The following is an 18814-nucleotide window of genomic DNA, read 5'->3' on the forward strand; positions in this document are numbered from 1 at the left end:
TTTCAGAACCGTCAAGCAATTTTTCATTTTTTTAATTGTAATTTATTTATATTATTGTTCCTATATTATGCTCCCATTGGTCCAAGAATTCAACTACATATAAACGACAAATATACATCAAATATAGTTTGAAAACTCAAACATAAATATGCACTAGAACAATTCCAAAACTTTAACATATATTAATATTTTACCATATATGTATCAACATTTCGAAAACTTTATATATTTGTTCGATATTGTCATATACAAAACATTACTTCTATCAACCCAACTCAATGACCTTGAATGAAACTTAGCTTCAAATAAACTTGCATTCTGTATCCTCTACTACCTCCAATTCATGAGCTAAAATAAGTACCACCAATAGCAGAGCCAATCTACAAGAAGTAGATAACATCACAACAACAAATATAGGATTAATGATCAGTTATGTTGATGATAACAATCTAAAGGGAAGGTGGAAATAGGTTTAGATCAGATTGTCAATACCAAATATTTACAAACTCCTTGTAACTAATTGTTTCAAATTCACCTGTACTTTGACCCATCAGCAAGATAGGCACCATAGCTTCCAATGGATGCTGCAACCAAAGCCCTATTGTAATTATGCCCTGGGATACAAGATAAACATATAAAATAAAGGGAACTATACAAAATAAACATACAAAAAATAGTTACAAAAGAGAGACGTGGTGAGTTGTGTAAAAGGAAGAGTACAACACATTTCTACTAGTGGCAAGCAATGTTGAATTGATTTTTAAAAAAAAAACACTATCAAGAAAAAAAACTATCAAGAATAAAAACTATCAATAAGAGAGTAGACACATAAACATGATCAAATAATAAACACAAAAACTTAAAAAACTGCTTTCAATTAACTTTATGCACCCACCCTTCTTATTTATGCTATCAACTCCCAAGGACATGAGCGCTACATAAAAATAAATCATATTTAAAAGAGAATTTAACATTATTAACACTTCTTTTTTAACAAAACTTAAAGTACCTATGCTCCAATAACAGTCATCTGGCTTGATAGGATGACAAAGCTCTCGCTACGACCATGTGATAATAATTTAGAACTCTTGAAAAAAAATAGAAACACATCAATCTTAACAATTTGGAACCCATTCAAGCAGCAAAAATTGATCAATTCAAGTAATATTATGGATGTACGTATGATTAGTTTGCACCAACTCGTTAAACATTGCATAATCTGTTTTTTTTTCAAATAACATAGAAGAGGAAAAATTTTGCTCTCTCACCACTTCCATGAACTCTGCATTTTATCATCAAGTGTACCGAATTAGATTGAGAATTAAGAAACTAGGAATAAATGAAAAAAAAATCATACAAATATCTAAGAATATCGCTATTAAGTTATTATAGAGTAATCAACAAAACTTATGCTATAAAAAGAGCTTAACAAAGCCCGAGATAAGTACAAGATAAGATAAATGCCTGTATATTCCATCTGGCTACATTGAGAAAAAAAGAAGCAGCAAGGCATGTACGGAACTGAAGAATGTCATCTCCACAGAGTGTAGAGGAAGGCACATCTCTTCAACTTGCCTCCTGATTCAATTGCAATAAAAAGAAGCTTCAAAACATTATAAATTCTCACTAAATATGATATTTGATATTCAAAAGAAAAATATGATTTAACTAATATTGGAGGGTGAAAAAAAAAAACCAAGAAATTTCATTGCTAACTTGTAAACCTCACGGACATATCTCATATATCCCTTCCACAAAGCAGGGCAAACATAGAAAAAACAAAAGATAAGAAATTACAGAAACTATGAATATTGATGTTAATGACTTTCAGAAAAATAAAAATAAAAATAAAATTGAAGTTGTGAATGATACAAAGATTCATATTGATGGTTTTAGTTGGTTTTGTTTGGTTGTGTTCGTGTGCGTGTGGGTCTATATAAACAAGTGGTGAGTGTGTGTGCACCAAGTAACAAATTATGATAGGTACTGACCCGAAATGTAGTTTAGTATTTTTCCTAAACAAACTCCTTTGTACACATTCCCTTAAGTAAAGTGGATGATGAAACAAACAATATATAGTCACCACTAAATCTAAACACACAAAGAACAAAATATATTCCAACAACAAAAAAACAGATACAAAATTATCGATTTACCAACCTAGACAAATGTGACCATGGCTATAGATATGAGGAAGCAGAGAAGCTGGATGCAAAAATATAACCTGCAGCAAAAATCAAACACAATACAATAGAAATGATTTCAAGCCTCAAGATTGGATGGATTATGTTTAAACCTATGGGGCTTCCATTGGGTAATGCTGAGGAAGTATATACCTAAGTTTTATATCACAATGTCATTCTCACATGCTTAATGTGTACTACATATAATTGAAATCAAGAAATTAGGTGAATAGAAAAAGAAAAAAACAAAAAAAGTTTTGCAATTGAGTTCAAGAAGCTCATTCCACTCACATTATGTCAACCTTCATTTATGAGGAATTTTTCTGCATTAAAGAAACTCAAATGCATCTCAAACTTGGTTAAGAACAAATTAATTTCCATCAACTACTAAAGCTACAATTCAAGTTATTGTTGTAAGGAGCCTTCATTCTTTATTCATGGAAACTAACCAACAATTTATTAGTGTACTCAATTTTGGGATGATGTGTTGTAAATCAAAGAATTCGTCCATTGAAGATAATTAAATTTCTTTTGAAAGAAAATACATGGAGGTTAGATCTGTTGTTCCTTATTTTTGCTAAGCAATTTTGAAAGGCAGGAAAAAATCACAAAGGGTGGTGTAGTTGATTGAACACATTAACTATTTGAGGCAAAAAAAACACATGATATTTAACTATTGTTTCCTACAGGAAGATGAAAGAAAGTGATATGTAGTTTTGTAATTGAGAAAAATGTAGGGTTTTAACAACCAAGCAAAGAAACAAACACATACGAGAAAACCACCCAACTTCATAATCACACAAACGTGTGGGAATTCAAGTCTAACTTTCTTTCGGGCATTTCATCAAATAGTTTAAGAGCATAGAGAAAACATCAACATTAACAACAACCTACTATGTTTTGGTTATCACAAAGAATAAGACATTCTTCCTCAGGGCAAGAGATGAATTTAAATGGAGAAATTGATATCACAATCCATCAAAGTACAAAACAACACAGCAGAGAAGAAGAAAAGAAATAGACACACCCTTAATGTACAAAGCAACACATGAAAAGTTAAATCATGCCATGGTTAATTGTAATTTCATGAAGCTAGACTTGTTAAATTTTTCTTTATTGTGTCTCCAATGTTAGACTTCAATATGCATGTATAAATCTCTTTATATGTACATACAATTGCTTTTGCTTCCCGCAATATCTTTGACATCAATGAAAGCAATGCACAAAGCTTCCATCAACTAAACTTTTTACCTTATAACATGTTCGAGACTTATTAACAAAAAGGGGGAAGACAGTCTTTGGCATTTATGTTTCTCATGGCTACTTAGTAATATAGAAATAGGAAGAACAAATAGATTGAGGGATTGATTATGCTATTAGATCCCATAAACCAAATAACAAAAATAAACCCTCAAAAGAGAGAGAGTTAGGGAAAGAGAGAAAAAAAAACAAGAGAGGGTCGAAGTAATATTACTTGTGAGATCCTCCGTCGCTGACCACCACCACTTTCTCTAGCAACTAATACTGTAAAACCCACAACCTCTTTTGGCTAAAATACCCCAGAAATCTCTCAAACATAATCTGAGACAGAGAAGAAAATCATGGGACATAGATCAACCTCTGTCTCCACCATCTGAACTGCTCACTGTCACTCTTTGTAGTGATTGTTTTAGTGTCCAAAGATTATGAAGGAAGCAATTGTTATTTCTTTAGATTTGAAGATTGAAATAACCTAGATTAGTTTCTAATACACCAACCAACAAGAGAGGAATTTTTCTGACCTTGGGCGTGAACAAAATCGAAGAGAGGTTTGAGACAAATCAAAGATTGAATGTGGAGAGAGATCGAATTGAAGAGAGGATTGAATTGAGGGTGGGGCATGAATGAACGAAAACGAAATGGAAGAGAGACATTTAGGGCATGAACGAAGGAAAAATGAAAAGGCGCATTTGGGGAAAGGGTAACATGGGCAAACCCTAAAAACAGAATTAATTTAGTAATTCTTGACGTTTTTGAAACGTCAAGGAAAATTCTCTTACTTGACGTTTTAAAAATGTCAAGAAATTTTAAAATTTCTCAGTCTCCGCCTTTTCATTAAAATGCTTGACATTTTAAAACATCAAGAATTTAATTGATATTTCTTGACGTTTATAAAACGTCAAGAATGTAATCAATATTTCTTGATGTTTTTAAAACGTCAAGTATAATTACATATTATTTGACGTTTGAAAAACGTCAAGAATTTCGATTTTATAATAAATCTTGACGTTTTAAAAACGTCAAGAATTTAGAAGATAATCCTTGATAGTTTATAATAGTAAAAAAAACGTTCATATTGCTTGATGGTTTAAAACAGTCAAGAATTCTGAAAATTGCCTCCCCTCCACCTTTTCATCAAAATTCTTGACGGTTTTTCTATTAAACCACCTATTTCTTGACGTTTTTACCAAAAACCGTCAAGAAAAGAAAAAAACCAACCGTCAAGAAGGGTCTTTTTCTAGTAGTGTAACAGTTGATAATGCAAGTTCAAATGATGTAGCCATTGCCTACTTGGTTAAAAAGTTTAAAGGCATAAATGGGTTGGTGTTGGATGGTGAGTTTATTCACATTAGATGTTGTGCGCATATTCTTAATTTAATTGTTAGTGATGCCTTAAAAGATTTGCATGTGTCTATCATTCGAATCAGAAATGTTGTAAAGTATGTTAGGTCATCGCCTGCTAGATTGCAAATATTTAAAGATTTTGCTAAAGAAGATAAGATGTCAACAAGAAATTGTCTTACAATGGATGTTCCAACACGATGGAATTCTACTTTCACTATGTTGGATGGAGCAATTAAGTGTAAAAAGACGTTTGAAAGATTAGAGGAGCATGACCCTAGTTATTTGCCAAAGGATGATATTCCTACTGCTGAAGATTGGGATAATGCAAAAGTATTTGTAAAGTTCCTAAAGACTTTTTTAGAGGTAACAATGAAGTTTTCTGCATTTATGTCTGTGACTTTAAACATATTTTTTTCACGAACGATCCAAGAAATAATTCGTTAATATTCATCATATGAGAATGCATTATTGAGTCAGATAACATTAAGTATGCAAACAGAATTCAACAAGTATTGGGGTATAACTACAAGTGAGCAGACCAATTTATTATTGTATGTTTTTGTAGTTCTTGACCCTAGGTCCAAGCTGACTTATGTGAATTATTGTTTTAATGAATTTTTGGAGGAAGATTGTGCAAAAATATTGATGAATAAGGTTGAAGAAGCATTTCGTCAATTGTGTGATGATTATTATATGAGAATGTCAAAAGAAAAATATTCACAAACACAATCATGTACACGTATCGAAGGATTTGGCTTTCAAAGTAAGGGTGAAATACCTTCTATCTCATCTAGTGGATCTTATAAGGCACGTGCTGCTGCTCATGATAGATTTAAACAAAGTAACAAAATATGTCTAGATGATGCTAAAACAGAGGTGGCTCGTTATCTGGATGAGGCTCGTATAGAAGATGAATATTTAGATTTGCTAAATTGGTGGAAGGTGAATTCCTCTCGATTTAAGATCATTAGCCAAGTAGCTAGGGACATCTACAGTATTCCTATATCAACTATGCCTTCTGAGTCCGCCTTTAGAACTGGAGGATGGGTGTTAGATTCTTTTCGAAGTTCTTTAACTCCTCAAACTGCAGAGGCACTCATTTTTGTGCTCATAATTGGATTCAGTTTAAACCTTTGGATGACATGACTAAAGAAATTGACGAGGATGAAGAAATTGATGAAGGTAATATTCTTTTTGAAATATGCATTTAAAATTTTCAATTATCCCATATAAGCTAACAGTTTATCATTTTGATCTAGAATTCATAAACATAGGAAAGGAGATGGAAGTCGCATTTGAGAATCTGAATAATGACTCTATGGTTTAAATCCCTACTATCAAATTTTTATTTACATTTTTTTTTATTTAAATTGTTAACTTGTTAAATATTGAATCTTGTTTTTTTATAGTCTTGAAGCACAGTAATGGAAGCACTTTGGGTTATACGAACAAGGTGTAACATAGACAATAGATTCAATTGTAGGTAAAAGAGAATTTGACGTATTTGAATAACTTTTTTTTTGTGGAGAAATGGTGTAAATGAGTTGTGTAAGTCCTTTGTTTGATTAAATACCACTTTATTTGGAGAAACACCTTCAATTATCTAGTACTATCAGTTTAGAAACCTTTCTTGTTTTCTTCTGTTATGTTCACTAGGGAAAAATGCTGACGAGTTAACTGCATTCTTATAGTTGTGGATGTGGAACTTCATTTTATATTTGAGTGGTTAAGTGTAACACCTCAAAAATTAAAATAATTTTGGAGTTAATATCTTAATTTTATTTAACTAGATTTAATTTATTGAGCGTTATTTTGAATTCATTAATGAGAATTATTTGATTATATGGGAATTGAAATTAATTAAATATTTGTTGGATGAATATTTAATTAATTAGAGGTTTTGGCATGTGGTGTTTGTTGAGATTTTCATTAAATGGTAGGTTAAGAGGATTAAGTAAAGTTGTGGATTTTTAGTGTTGTTGAAGTTGAAATAAATTAAATAATTATGGATGTTATTTAACTAAGTTGTGGAGTGGAAAGTTTGTTGGAGATTTAATAATTATATGTATATGTGGAAATATATATATTATTATTATGTGAAAGGAAAAGATAATTATATTTGTTGAAATATAATTATTTAAAGTAAAGATAATTAATTATTTTAGAGAAAGATAAATAATAATTAATTATTGTGGAAGATAATTAATTATTTTGGAGAAAGACAAATAATAATTAATTATTGTGGAAGATAATTAATTATTTTGAAGAAAGATAAATAATAATTAATTATTGTGGAAGATAATTAATTATTCTACAGAAAGATAAATAATAATTAATTATTGTGGAAGATAATTAATTATTCTACAGAAAGATAAATAATAATTAATTATTTTGAAGAAAGATAAATAATAATTAATTATCGATAAATAATAATTAATTATTGTGGAAGATAATTAATTATTATTGTAACGCCCCAAAAATTAAGATAATTTATTGGGCGTTATTTTGAATCCATTTAATGAGAATTATTTGTTTTAGGTGGGAATTGAAATTAATTAAATATTTCTTGGATGAATATTTAATTAATTAGAAGTTTTGGCACGTGGTGTTTGTTAAGTTTTTGTTTAAATGGTAGGTTAAGAGAATTAAGTAAAGTTGTGGATTTTTAGTGTTGTTGAAGTTGAATTTAATTAAATAATTATGGATGTTATTTAATTAAATTGTGGGGTGGAAAGTTTGTTGGAGATTGAATAATTATATGTATATGTGGAAATATATATATATAATTATTATGTTAAAGGAAACGATAATTATATTTGTTGAAATATAATTATTTAAGGAAAAGATAGTTGTATTTTGGGGAAAGGATATTTATTAAAGGAGAAAAAGTAAAATAATTATATTTTGGGAAAATATAATTATTTGTAAAAGGATAATTAATTACTTTGGAGAAAGATAAACAATAATTAATTTTTTGTAAAAGGATAATTACTTTGGAGAAAGATAAACAATAATTAATTATTGTGGAAGATAATTAATTATTTTGGAGGAAGATAAATAATAATTAATTGTTGTGGAAGATAATTAATTATTTTGGAGAAAGATAAATAATAATTAATTATTGTAGAAGATAATTAATTATTTTGGAAGAAAGGTAAATAATAATTAATTATTGTGGATGATAATTAATTATTCTGCAGAAAGATAAATCTTGATATGGAGTGAAGTTGTTATGGTTGGTTTAAGACAATTCATGTTGTGGAAGTTATAAGTGATTTATTGGAAAAGATTTGATTGATTAAATTAATTGAGGACTTAAGTTAATTTGAGATTTTGGAGGGAAAAGTTAGTTTTTGTGGAATTGTAATTAATTGAGTATATATATATGGATATATATATTTAATTAATAATATGGAAAAGTGAAGTTAATTATATGATGGAATATAATTATATTTGTTTGGAAAAGAAGATAATCCATAAGGAGAGAGATGGTTGATTTGATTGGACGAAAAAAATATATATTTATTTATAAGAGAGGATAATGGTTTAAATAAATATATATTTATTGTAGATTTTGGTGAGAGAAAAATAATAATAATAAAGAAGTATTATTATTATTACTAATAGTTATAAATGCCTAAGATTAAGGCATTGATTTAGGAAAGATAATGGGAATAAAGATATATGTATATTTTTTGGTATTATATATATATCCTAAAAGGAAAAGGAAAAGAAAATAATAATAATAAATATTATTGTTATTATATATATCCTAAAAGGAAAAGGAAAAGGAAATAATAATTATTATTATTATTGTTATTATTTGGGTCTATAAATAGATTGGAATGCTTACAAGTTGGAAAATAAAGGAAAAAGAAAAAGGTTCTTCATCTTCTTCTCTAAGATAACCCTCTACTGTCGCCGCCTCAGTTGAAGTTAAGATTGGTCTCTTTGGAAGTTTGATGATTTAAAGTGATGAATTTTCCATCAAGGATAAGAGAATTTTTCAACCTTCATTTAAGTAGCCTTGGTAAGCCAAAGAAATTAAATTAATATTTTATTAATTTATTTTGGATCTATTTGAGGTTTCTTTAAAGGTTCAATTGGCTAAACTTTTTAAGATCTAAATCTTGGATTTTTCCCAATCAAGGTTGAATTGGTTTCAACCCCAATTTTTAGAAAGTTAATTAATTTGGGAGAATTTTTGGGTGTTAGCCAATTGCCAATTTCATTAATTAAGATACTAAGTGTTCCTTTTATGATTAGGATCAAGTTAATTGGAGAATTTTACTGTCAACTAGGGAGTACCTTTGTTTGGCTAAAATCTCCAGGTAAGAGATTCTCCTACTAGACCTTCGAACTGAATTCAAGAGACCGCATGTAATTATGATTATGCATTGATGGTAGCTAAGATGCATAATTTGAGGATAATGATTATACTGAGATTATGATGATAGTTGATGTTGATGATGATGACTGAGATTATTATGTTGATGATTGATGATGATGACTGATGTTATGTTAATGACCGGTAGTATGTTGTTGATGACTGTTGATGATTGTTAATGCATGATATATTAATCACATGATTAAGGACGTTAAGATTAATACTCATGCCATATTATGATGTTATGTTATGCTACATGCTATGGATAGGGTGTTCTGTTAACTTTGTCTATTAGAGTCGTACCTGCATGGGTGTCCTTCGGGATCACCACCTATTTAGGACTGTGTGGTCCGACGGGACGCCAGTCTAGCATGGATATAGATATGATTCGAGTGATTCGACGGGGTCCTCGCATCCCGATTGTCTTAGTGTTACCCTCGGGTTCACTACAGACCAGCATGTCCTAGGTGCTCCCCCGGGACACCGAAGACCAGATTTTCGTTCCTACGGGAACGCATGTTGCACGTGTTCGGGAACGTGCCAGAGATTGGGTACCATTTTCAGGACTCTAATGGGAAGTTAACAGACACCTAGCGGGACTAGTAGTAGGTCCCTTACTGAGTATATGTTTATACTCACTCTTTCTATGTTTAACATTTCAGGCGAAGGTAAAGGTAGAGGAAAGCTGGCGAGCGACAGAGAAGGATCCGTGACATGCCATATGGGGACTCAGTTTTGCTTCCGCGTTTATGATTCAGTGTTTTAATATTCCATTTTTAATGAAAATTTATTCTTCCCTCGTTTCAAAAAAAGTGTCTCTTGTCATTGTTTCTTTTTAGTAACGACCTCAGCTTAGTATAAAGAGTTGGGTCGTTACAGTTGGTATCAGAGCGTCAGCTTTTAGGTTCTGTAGACTAACTTACGATGTGAGTCTCTGATTTTGTCTCTATATATGGCTATTACGGTCCTTCGTCACTCGCCAGGTATGTATTTTATGATACATGATTATGAATATGCATGTGACCTTGCCTGTATTAAACTAGAACTGCATGAATGTTATGATTTAAATGGTGATGGTTTTGGTGTTGAAGTTTAAGAAAAATGTTGCCACGTAGAGGTGCTCAAAGGGGTGATTGAGTAGGCAAAAGAGTTGGACGTGTTCAGCGTGATGAACTGCTTTGTGACTGGATATCTAAGACATTAGTTATGTTGGTGGTTTTAAAGGAAACTAAAGGCATGGTTAAGTTCAAGTATATCAAACACATTTGACGGTGTTTAGAATTGAGTTGCTGGAGAAGGAACAAAGTAAACTTTAGTGCATAGTTATTTTGGTGAGATTTCAAGAAATTGTTTTGAGTTTACCATGAAGGATAAGTTACATCTAGTTTAAAGTACAAGTGATGAAATAACGAACTCCTTTAGAATAACTAGCTAAGTTGATGTCATTAAAGAAAGCCAATAGTTGGACAAGAGTTTGAACTTTATCAAACAAGAAAAGAGAAATTAGTGAGTTCTAAAGATTGCTAAATGGTGGAGAATGCCTTATTAAGGGTGGAAGTCCGAAGTTGGAAAAATAGAACGTAGTTTTTGAAGAGTTATGAATTAAGTTTTACTTGGATAAGTGCAAAGAGAAAGAAAAGTATTTGAGAAAAGTAATATTTTGTCAAGTGAAGTAAAGTGTTGCACAACATGAGAGTTCCACTTAGGAAAAAGTTTATGGCAGAGTTACCAAGTTGAGAAGGCTACTTAGGAACAAGAGTATGACAAGGGAGCTCGATACTCGAAATTGTTCAAGGACTAAAACTTTCGAGGACGAAAGTTTCTTAGCGAGGGAAGATTGTAACACCCCATAAATTTAAGGAACTTATTATGGGTGTTACATTAAGTGGAATTAGAAGTTAAGGAATGTATTCGGTTGTTTTGTGTTAGATTAATTAAATATATATACATGGGTGTGTGTATTTAATTAAAGATTTTGGAAGTCAGTACAATTTGTTATTAATTAAGACGTGAGAGCCAAGTATCCCAAGCTGTTCAAAGATTAGAACTTTCGAGGACGAAAGTTGTTAAAGGAGGGAAGATTGTAACACCCCATAAATTTAAGGAACTTATTATGAGTATTACATTAATTGGACTTCAAAGTTAAGGAATATATTCAGTTGTTTTGTGTTGGATTAATTAAATATATATACATGGGTGTGTATATTTAATTAAAGATTTTGGAATTTGGTAGAATTTGTTATTAATTAAGACGTGAGAGCCAAGTATCCCAAGCTGTTCAAAGATTAGAACTTTCGAGGACGAAAGTTGTTAAAGGAGGGAAGATTGTAACGCCCCAAAAATTAAGATAATTTATTGGGCGTTATTTTGAATCCATTTAATGAGAATTATTTGTTTTAGGTGGGAATTGAAATTAATTAAATATTTCTTGGATGAATATTTAATTAATTAGAAGTTTTGGCACGTGGTGTTTGTTAAGTTTTTGTTTAAATGGTAGGTTAAGAGAATTAAGTAAAGTTGTGGATTTTTAGTGTTGTTGAAGTTGAATTTAATTAAATAATTATGGATGTTATTTAATTAAATTGTGGGGTGGAAAGTTTGTTGGAGATTGAATAATTATATGTATATGTGGAAATATATATATATAATTATTATGTTAAAGGAAACGATAATTATATTTGTTGAAATATAATTATTTAAGGAAAAGATAGTTGTATTTTGGGGAAAGGATATTTATTAAAGGAGAAAAAGTAAAATAATTATATTTTGGGAAAATATAATTATTTGTAAAAGGATAATTAATTACTTTGGAGAAAGATAAACAATAATTAATTTTTTGTAAAAGGATAATTACTTTGGAGAAAGATAAACAATAATTAATTATTGTGGAAGATAATTAATTATTTTGGAGGAAGATAAATAATAATTAATTGTTGTGGAAGATAATTAATTATTTTGGAGAAAGATAAATAATAATTAATTATTGTAGAAGATAATTAATTATTTTGGAAGAAAGGTAAATAATAATTAATTATTGTGGATGATAATTAATTATTCTGCAGAAAGATAAATCTTGATATGGAGTGAAGTTGTTATGGTTGGTTTAAGACAATTCATGTTGTGGAAGTTATAAGTGATTTATTGGAAAAGATTTGATTGATTAAATTAATTGAGGACTTAAGTTAATTTGAGATTTTGGAGGGAAAAGTTAGTTTTTGTGGAATTGTAATTAATTGAGTATATATATATGGATATATATATTTAATTAATAATATGGAAAAGTGAAGTTAATTATATGATGGAATATAATTATATTTGTTTGGAAAAGAAGATAATCCATAAGGAGAGAGATGGTTGATTTGATTGGACGAAAAAAATATATATTTATTTATAAGAGAGGATAATGGTTTAAATAAATATATATTTATTGTAGATTTTGGTGAGAGAAAAATAATAATAATAAAGAAGTATTATTATTATTACTAATAGTTATAAATGCCTAAGATTAAGGCATTGATTTAGGAAAGATAATGGGAATAAAGATATATGTATATTTTTTGGTATTATATATATATCCTAAAAGGAAAAGGAAAAGAAAATAATAATAATAAATATTATTGTTATTATATATATCCTAAAAGGAAAAGGAAAAGGAAATAATAATTATTATTATTATTGTTATTATTTGGGTCTATAAATAGATTGGAATGCTTAAGTTGGAAAATAAAGGAAAAAGAAAAAGGTTCTTCATCTTCTTCTCTAAGATAACCCTCTGCTGTCGCCGCCTCAGTTGAAGTTAAGATTGGTCTCTTTGGAAGTTTGATGATTTAAAGTGATGAATTTTCCATCAAGGATAAGAGAATTTTTCAACCTTCATTTAAGTAGCCTTGGTAAGCCAAAGAAATTAAATTAATATTTTATTAATTTATTTTGGATCTATTTGAGGTTTCTTTAAAGGTTCAATTGGCTAAACTTTTTAAGATCTAAATCTTGGATTTTTCCCAATCAAGGTTGAATTGGTTTCAACCCCAATTTTTAGAAAGTTAATTAATTTGGGAGAATTTTTGGGTGTTAGCCAATTGCCAATTTCATTAATTAAGATACTAAGTGTTCCTTTTATGATTAGGATCAAGTTAATTGGAGAATTTTACTGTCAACTAGGGAGTACCTTTGTTTGGCTAAAATCTCCAGGTAAGATATTCTCCTACTAGACCTTCGAACTGAATTCAAGAGACCGCATGTAATTATGATTATGCATTGATGGTAGCTAAGATGCATAATTTGAGGATAATGATTATACTGAGATTATGATGATAGTTGATGTTGATGATGATGACTGAGATTATTATGTTGATGATTGATGATGATGACTGATGTTATGTTAATGACCGGTAGTATGTTGTTGATGACTGTTGATGATTGTTAATGCATGATATATTAATCACATGATTAAGGACGTTAAGATTAATACTCATGCCATATTATGATGTTATGTTATGCTACATGCTATGGATAGGGTGTTCTGTTAACTTTGTCTATTAGAGTCGTACCTGCATGGGTGTCCTTCGGGATCACCACCTATTTAGGACTGTGTGGTCCGACGGGACGCCAGTCTAGCATGGATATAGATATGATTCGAGTGATTCGACGGGGTCCTCGCATCCCGATTGTCTTAGTGTTACCCTCGGGTTCACTACAGACCAGCATGTCCTAGGTGCTCCCCCGGGACACCGAAGACCAGATTTTCGTTCCTACGGGAACGCATGTTGCACGTGTTCGGGAACGTGCCAGAGATTGGGTACCATTTTCAGGACTCTAATGGGAAGTTAACAGACACCTAGCGGGACTAGTAGTAGGTCCCTTACTGAGTATATGTTTATACTCACTCTTTCTATGTTTAACATTTCAGGCGAAGGTAAAGGTAGAGGAAAGCTGGCGAGCGACAGAGAAGGATCCGTGACATGCCATATGGGGACTCAGTTTTGCTTCCGCGTTTATGATTCAGTGTTTTAATATTCCATTTTTAATGAAAATTTATTCTTCCCTCGTTTCAAAAAAAGTGTCTCTTGTCATTGTTTCTTTTTAGTAACGACCTCAGCTTAGTATAAAGAGTTGGGTCGTTACAATTATGTAGAAAGATAAATCTTGATTGTGGAGTAAAGTTGTTATGGTTGGGTTAAGATAATTCATGTTGGAAGTTATAAGTGATTTATTGGAAAAAATTTGATTGATTAAATTAATTGAGGATTTAAGTTAATTTGAGATTTTGGAGGGAAAAGTTGGTTTTGGTGGAATTGGATTTAATTGAGTATATATATAGATATATATATATATATATTTAATTAATAATTTGGAAAAGTGAAGTTAATTATATGATGGAATATAATTATATTTGTTTGGAAAAGAAGATAATCCATGAAGAGAGAGATGATTGATTTGATTGGACGAGAAAAGATATATATTTATTTAGAAGAGAGAATAATGGTTTAAATAAATATATATTTATTTAGAAGAGAGAATAATGGTTTAAATAAATATATATGTTTATTATAGATTTTGGTGAGAGAAAAATAATAATAGTAATAAAGAAGTATTATTATTATTATTATTAATGGTTATAAATGCCTAAGATTGTGTACATTTAAGGAATTTATTTATGAAAGATAATGGGAATAAAGATATATGTATATTTTTGGTATTATATATATAAATCCTAAAAAGAAAAGGAAATAATAATAATAAATATTATTATTATTATTTAGGTCTATAAATAACATTGGCTTGCTTAAGTTAGAAAGAAAAGGAAAAAGAAAAAGGTTCTTCAACTTCTTCTCTAAGATAACCCTCTGTTGTCGCCGCCTCACTAATTTTAGTTGTGATTGGTCCCTTTGACAAAACTTGAAGATTTAAAGTGATGAATTTTCTCATTCAGGATAAGAGGATTTTTCAACCTCTATTTGAGTAACGTTGGTAAGCTAATGAAATTAAATTAATATTTTATTAATTTAATTTGGATCTATTTGGGGTTTCTTTAAAGGTTCAATTGGCTAATTTTTGAAGATTTAAATCTTGGATTTTTTCCAATCAAGGTTGAATTGGTTTCAACCCCAATTTTTAGAAAGTTAATTAATTTGGGAGAATTCTTGAATGTTAGTCAATTGCTAAATTTTTATTAATTAAGATACTCAATTTTTCCTTTTATGATTAGGATCGGGTTAATTAGAGAATTTTTACTGTCAGCTAGAGAGTACTTTGTTTGGCTAAAATCTTCAGGTAAGAGATTTTCCTACTAGACCTTAAACTGAATTTAAGAGACCGCATGATTATGATTATGCATTGATGGTAGCTAAAATGCATAACTTGATGCTATTGATAATGACTGTCATTATATTGATGATTGATGATGATGACTGATATTATGTTGATGATTGATGTCATGTTATGACTGGTAGTATGATTAATGATGATAACTGTTGATGTTGATGTTAATGAATGATATATTAATCACATAATTAAGGACGTTAAGATTAATACTCATGTCATGTTATGATGTTTATATTATGCTACATGCTATGGATGGGCGTTCTGTTAACTTTGTCTATTAGAGTCGTACCCACATGGGTGTCCCTCGGGATCACCACCTTTTTTATAACTGTATAGTCCGACGGGATTACTAGTCCACATTAATATTGACATAGACATAGACATGATTACGAGTGATTCGACGGGGTCACTTACAGCTTGATTGTCTTAGTATTTCCTTCGGGTACACTAAAGACCAGTTTGTCCTAGGTGTTCCTTTGGGTTCATCGAAGATCAAATATGTTCCTACGGGATCACAGATTGCACGTGTTCGGATACGTGTCAGTTTAGGAGTACTTCTTTACAGGACTCTGATGGGAAGTTAATAGGGGGACTAATAGTAGGTCCCTTACTGAGTATATGTTTATACTCACTCTTCCATGTTTAATATTTTAGGCAAAGGTAAAGGTAGAGGAAAGTAGGCGAGCGACAGATAAGGATTCGTGACATGTCATATGAAGACTCAATTTTGCTTCTGCGTCTTTGTATCAGTGTTTCAGTATTTTGTTTTTAATAAAAATTTAGTTTCCCTCTTTTCAAGAAAGTGTCTATTGTTATTGTTTCTTTTCAGTAATGACCTCAGCTTAGTATAAAAAGTTGGGTTGTTACATTAAGAGTTAGTTCTGTTTCTACTTGAAACCTCTAATTGTGGTTGTTGGTTTCTTTATGCATTTTTTGTTATTAGAAGTACTCATGACTTTTTCCACCATTGTGGAGTTAAACTTCTTTTGTATATATTTTTCTGCACATTGAAATTTCATGTTATTTATAAGTTGGTATATGCATATATCAACGTTAAGGTGAGTTTAAAGTCGGTAGCTTTTGATACAGAGATTATTCTTAGGCCACCTTTTGTGTTTTCAGTTACTTTCTAAATTTGGTTTTGATTTCAACTTCTCAATATTCTCATGCACAAAACATGGGAATGACTCTTTTGCCGATGAGTTTATTTCACTTTGAACTTTTAGGAAGTATGATTTCAATGCGACAAGAATCAGGGAGAATGTTGTTCAAAGTTTTCTACTAAAAAAAAACGACTCGACCCAATCCATTTGGCTCGACCCGAATGTGGGTTGGGTCGGGTCGGGTCGGGCTTTGCTACTAAATTAACCGTGCATTTTGGGTTGGGTCGGTTTTGAAGGAAACCCGACCCGACCTGACCCAATTACTCCCCTAGTTTAGATTTGGGTAGCCAAATCTAAACGATATTTCTTCAAGATTCTTTGTACACGATTGTTTTTTAGTACACAATCATTTAGGTTTGGCTACCCAAAATCTAAATAACGTTTTTTTCAACATCTTTTATATTTAGTACACGATCTTCAACAATCAAATAACAGTTTAAAAAAAAATTAAAAAAAATTAGATCTTTTATATTTGGTATGCGGTCATGAACCAAACATTTTGGAAAAAGTTGAAAAGAAAAAAAAGAAAATGAAGAGAAGAAAGATGATAGAAAGAAAAAAATTGCAAAACATGAAAGAGAAGGAAGACGATAAAAAGGAAAGGCAAACTTGGAATATTTAAAAAAAGAACCATCTTCATAGGTTTTTTCAGTTTGTTATACGAACTGTAAATATTTCGGTTGTTTGTTATATTTATGAAATTTTCTATTTTAAAAACTATTATATTTTAGTTTTAAAATTTTGATAATTTGATTTTTTAAATTATTGGAAAAATAAAGTGTATGACGATATAAGAAATTTGTAGGCGGAAGATGCATGTTCGTAGATTTAACTTTTTAACTACTACGCAAGGAAAATTGAATGTTTGATTTCGAAGTTGATACTTCATGCACTACGTTGGTTGAGTGATGTATCTTTCTTTCTCTCTCTCTCAAGCAGGTAGTACATGTTTGAGTATGTTTAAACTAAAACTAAAATAATTATGAACGATTAAAACAAAAATGGACAGGACAATTGAAAAGGGTTATTTACTCACTGTCGCAATTAGCATTTTCTAATTTTAAGAAATAAGAGAGAAAAGGGGAAAAGTTGGAAGATTCATTTTTATTTATAGGTTATTTCCCGAACGACTTATTTTTTTGGCTACTATTATTTCTATTCTAATGGTTTGAACGATTTATTTTTGCAAGGTTTCTTGCATGTCAAGGAAAATAAGTTAAAAAAGTTAGGCCCATGGCACAAATTTTTTTTAAAAAAAAAAACAAGTCTAACACACATGATATATCGAATATACATTGGGGTTTTTTCAAAAATATAAAAAAGCGACCAAATATTTACACTGTATAGAACAATTCTGAAAATGAAAAAAGCTCAGAGACCTAACGTATAAAATACTAAAAATGCCCCGTCAACAACGCTCGTAATATATTTGGTAACAGATTTGGTACACGATCGTTTAGATTTGATTTGGTACATAATTGTTTAGATTTGTTTTTTCAATTTTATTGTTTAACTTGTTACACGATCGTTTAATTAATTGGGCTACACGATCGTTTAAATTTGGGTACACGATCGTTTAGATTTGGCTACACCAATTTTTTTAAAAAAATTTGGTATATGATCGGTTTAGATTTGACTACACGATCATTTATATTTAAGGTTCCAAATCTAAACGATTTTTTTTTTTCAAAATTTGGTATACGATCGCTTAGATTTGGCTACACGATCGTACCCCAAATTTAAACGATTTTTTTTTTTCAAAATTTGGTATAAACAATTTTTTCCAATATTTTTTATACACAATCTTTTAGTTTTGGTTACTCTAATTTAAATGTCTAACCAATTTTTTCAAGATTCTTATACACCATCAGATTTAGTTACCTAATCTAAACGTAAAAAAAGAAAAGAAGAAATACGATAGGATGCATGTAATGAATGAAAAAGATAAGGAAAAATAAGAAAGAGGAAGAAAGACATGCATGCACTTTAAAAAAGAGAGAAAAGCAAGAAAGACGATAGAAAGAAATAGATTTAGTTACGCAAATCTAAAAAAAAAATGGAATAAATCGCAGCTAAAAAAGAAGAGTACAGAGAAAAATGATAAAAAAAATCACAGAGATGATAAAAAGATGGAAGGGCAAACTTGGAATATT

General features: G+C 30.2%; 1 protein-coding gene across 1 annotated transcript; it reads left to right on the top strand.

Moving 5' to 3' along the window:
• The first annotated feature begins 4967 nt into the window (after nucleotides 1-4967).
• On the top strand, nucleotides 4968-5933 carry LOC127150366 (zinc finger BED domain-containing protein RICESLEEPER 2-like). Its single transcript, XM_051088068.1, has 2 exons — nucleotides 4968-5150; nucleotides 5265-5933. Exons 1-2 carry the CDS (start codon nucleotides 4968-4970, stop codon nucleotides 5931-5933), a joined length of 852 nt encoding a protein of 283 aa, XP_050944025.1.
• The last annotated feature ends 12881 nt before the right edge of the window (nucleotides 5934-18814 follow it).

This window comes from Cucumis melo, chromosome 7 (assembly GCF_025177605.1).
Source record: "Cucumis melo cultivar AY chromosome 7, USDA_Cmelo_AY_1.0, whole genome shotgun sequence".
NCBI classification, from domain to species: Eukaryota; Viridiplantae; Streptophyta; class Magnoliopsida; order Cucurbitales; family Cucurbitaceae; genus Cucumis; species Cucumis melo.

Excerpts from the sequence above, each read along its gene's own strand:
- LOC127150366 (XM_051088068.1), top strand. The coding sequence starts at position 4,968 with ATGGATGTTCCAACACGATGGAATTCTACTTTCACTATGTTGGATGGA. Across the intron at positions 5,151-5,264 it reads TCCTAAAGACTTTTTTAGAG|ATAACATTAAGTATGCAAAC; the intron begins GTAACAATGAAG and ends TTATTGAGTCAG.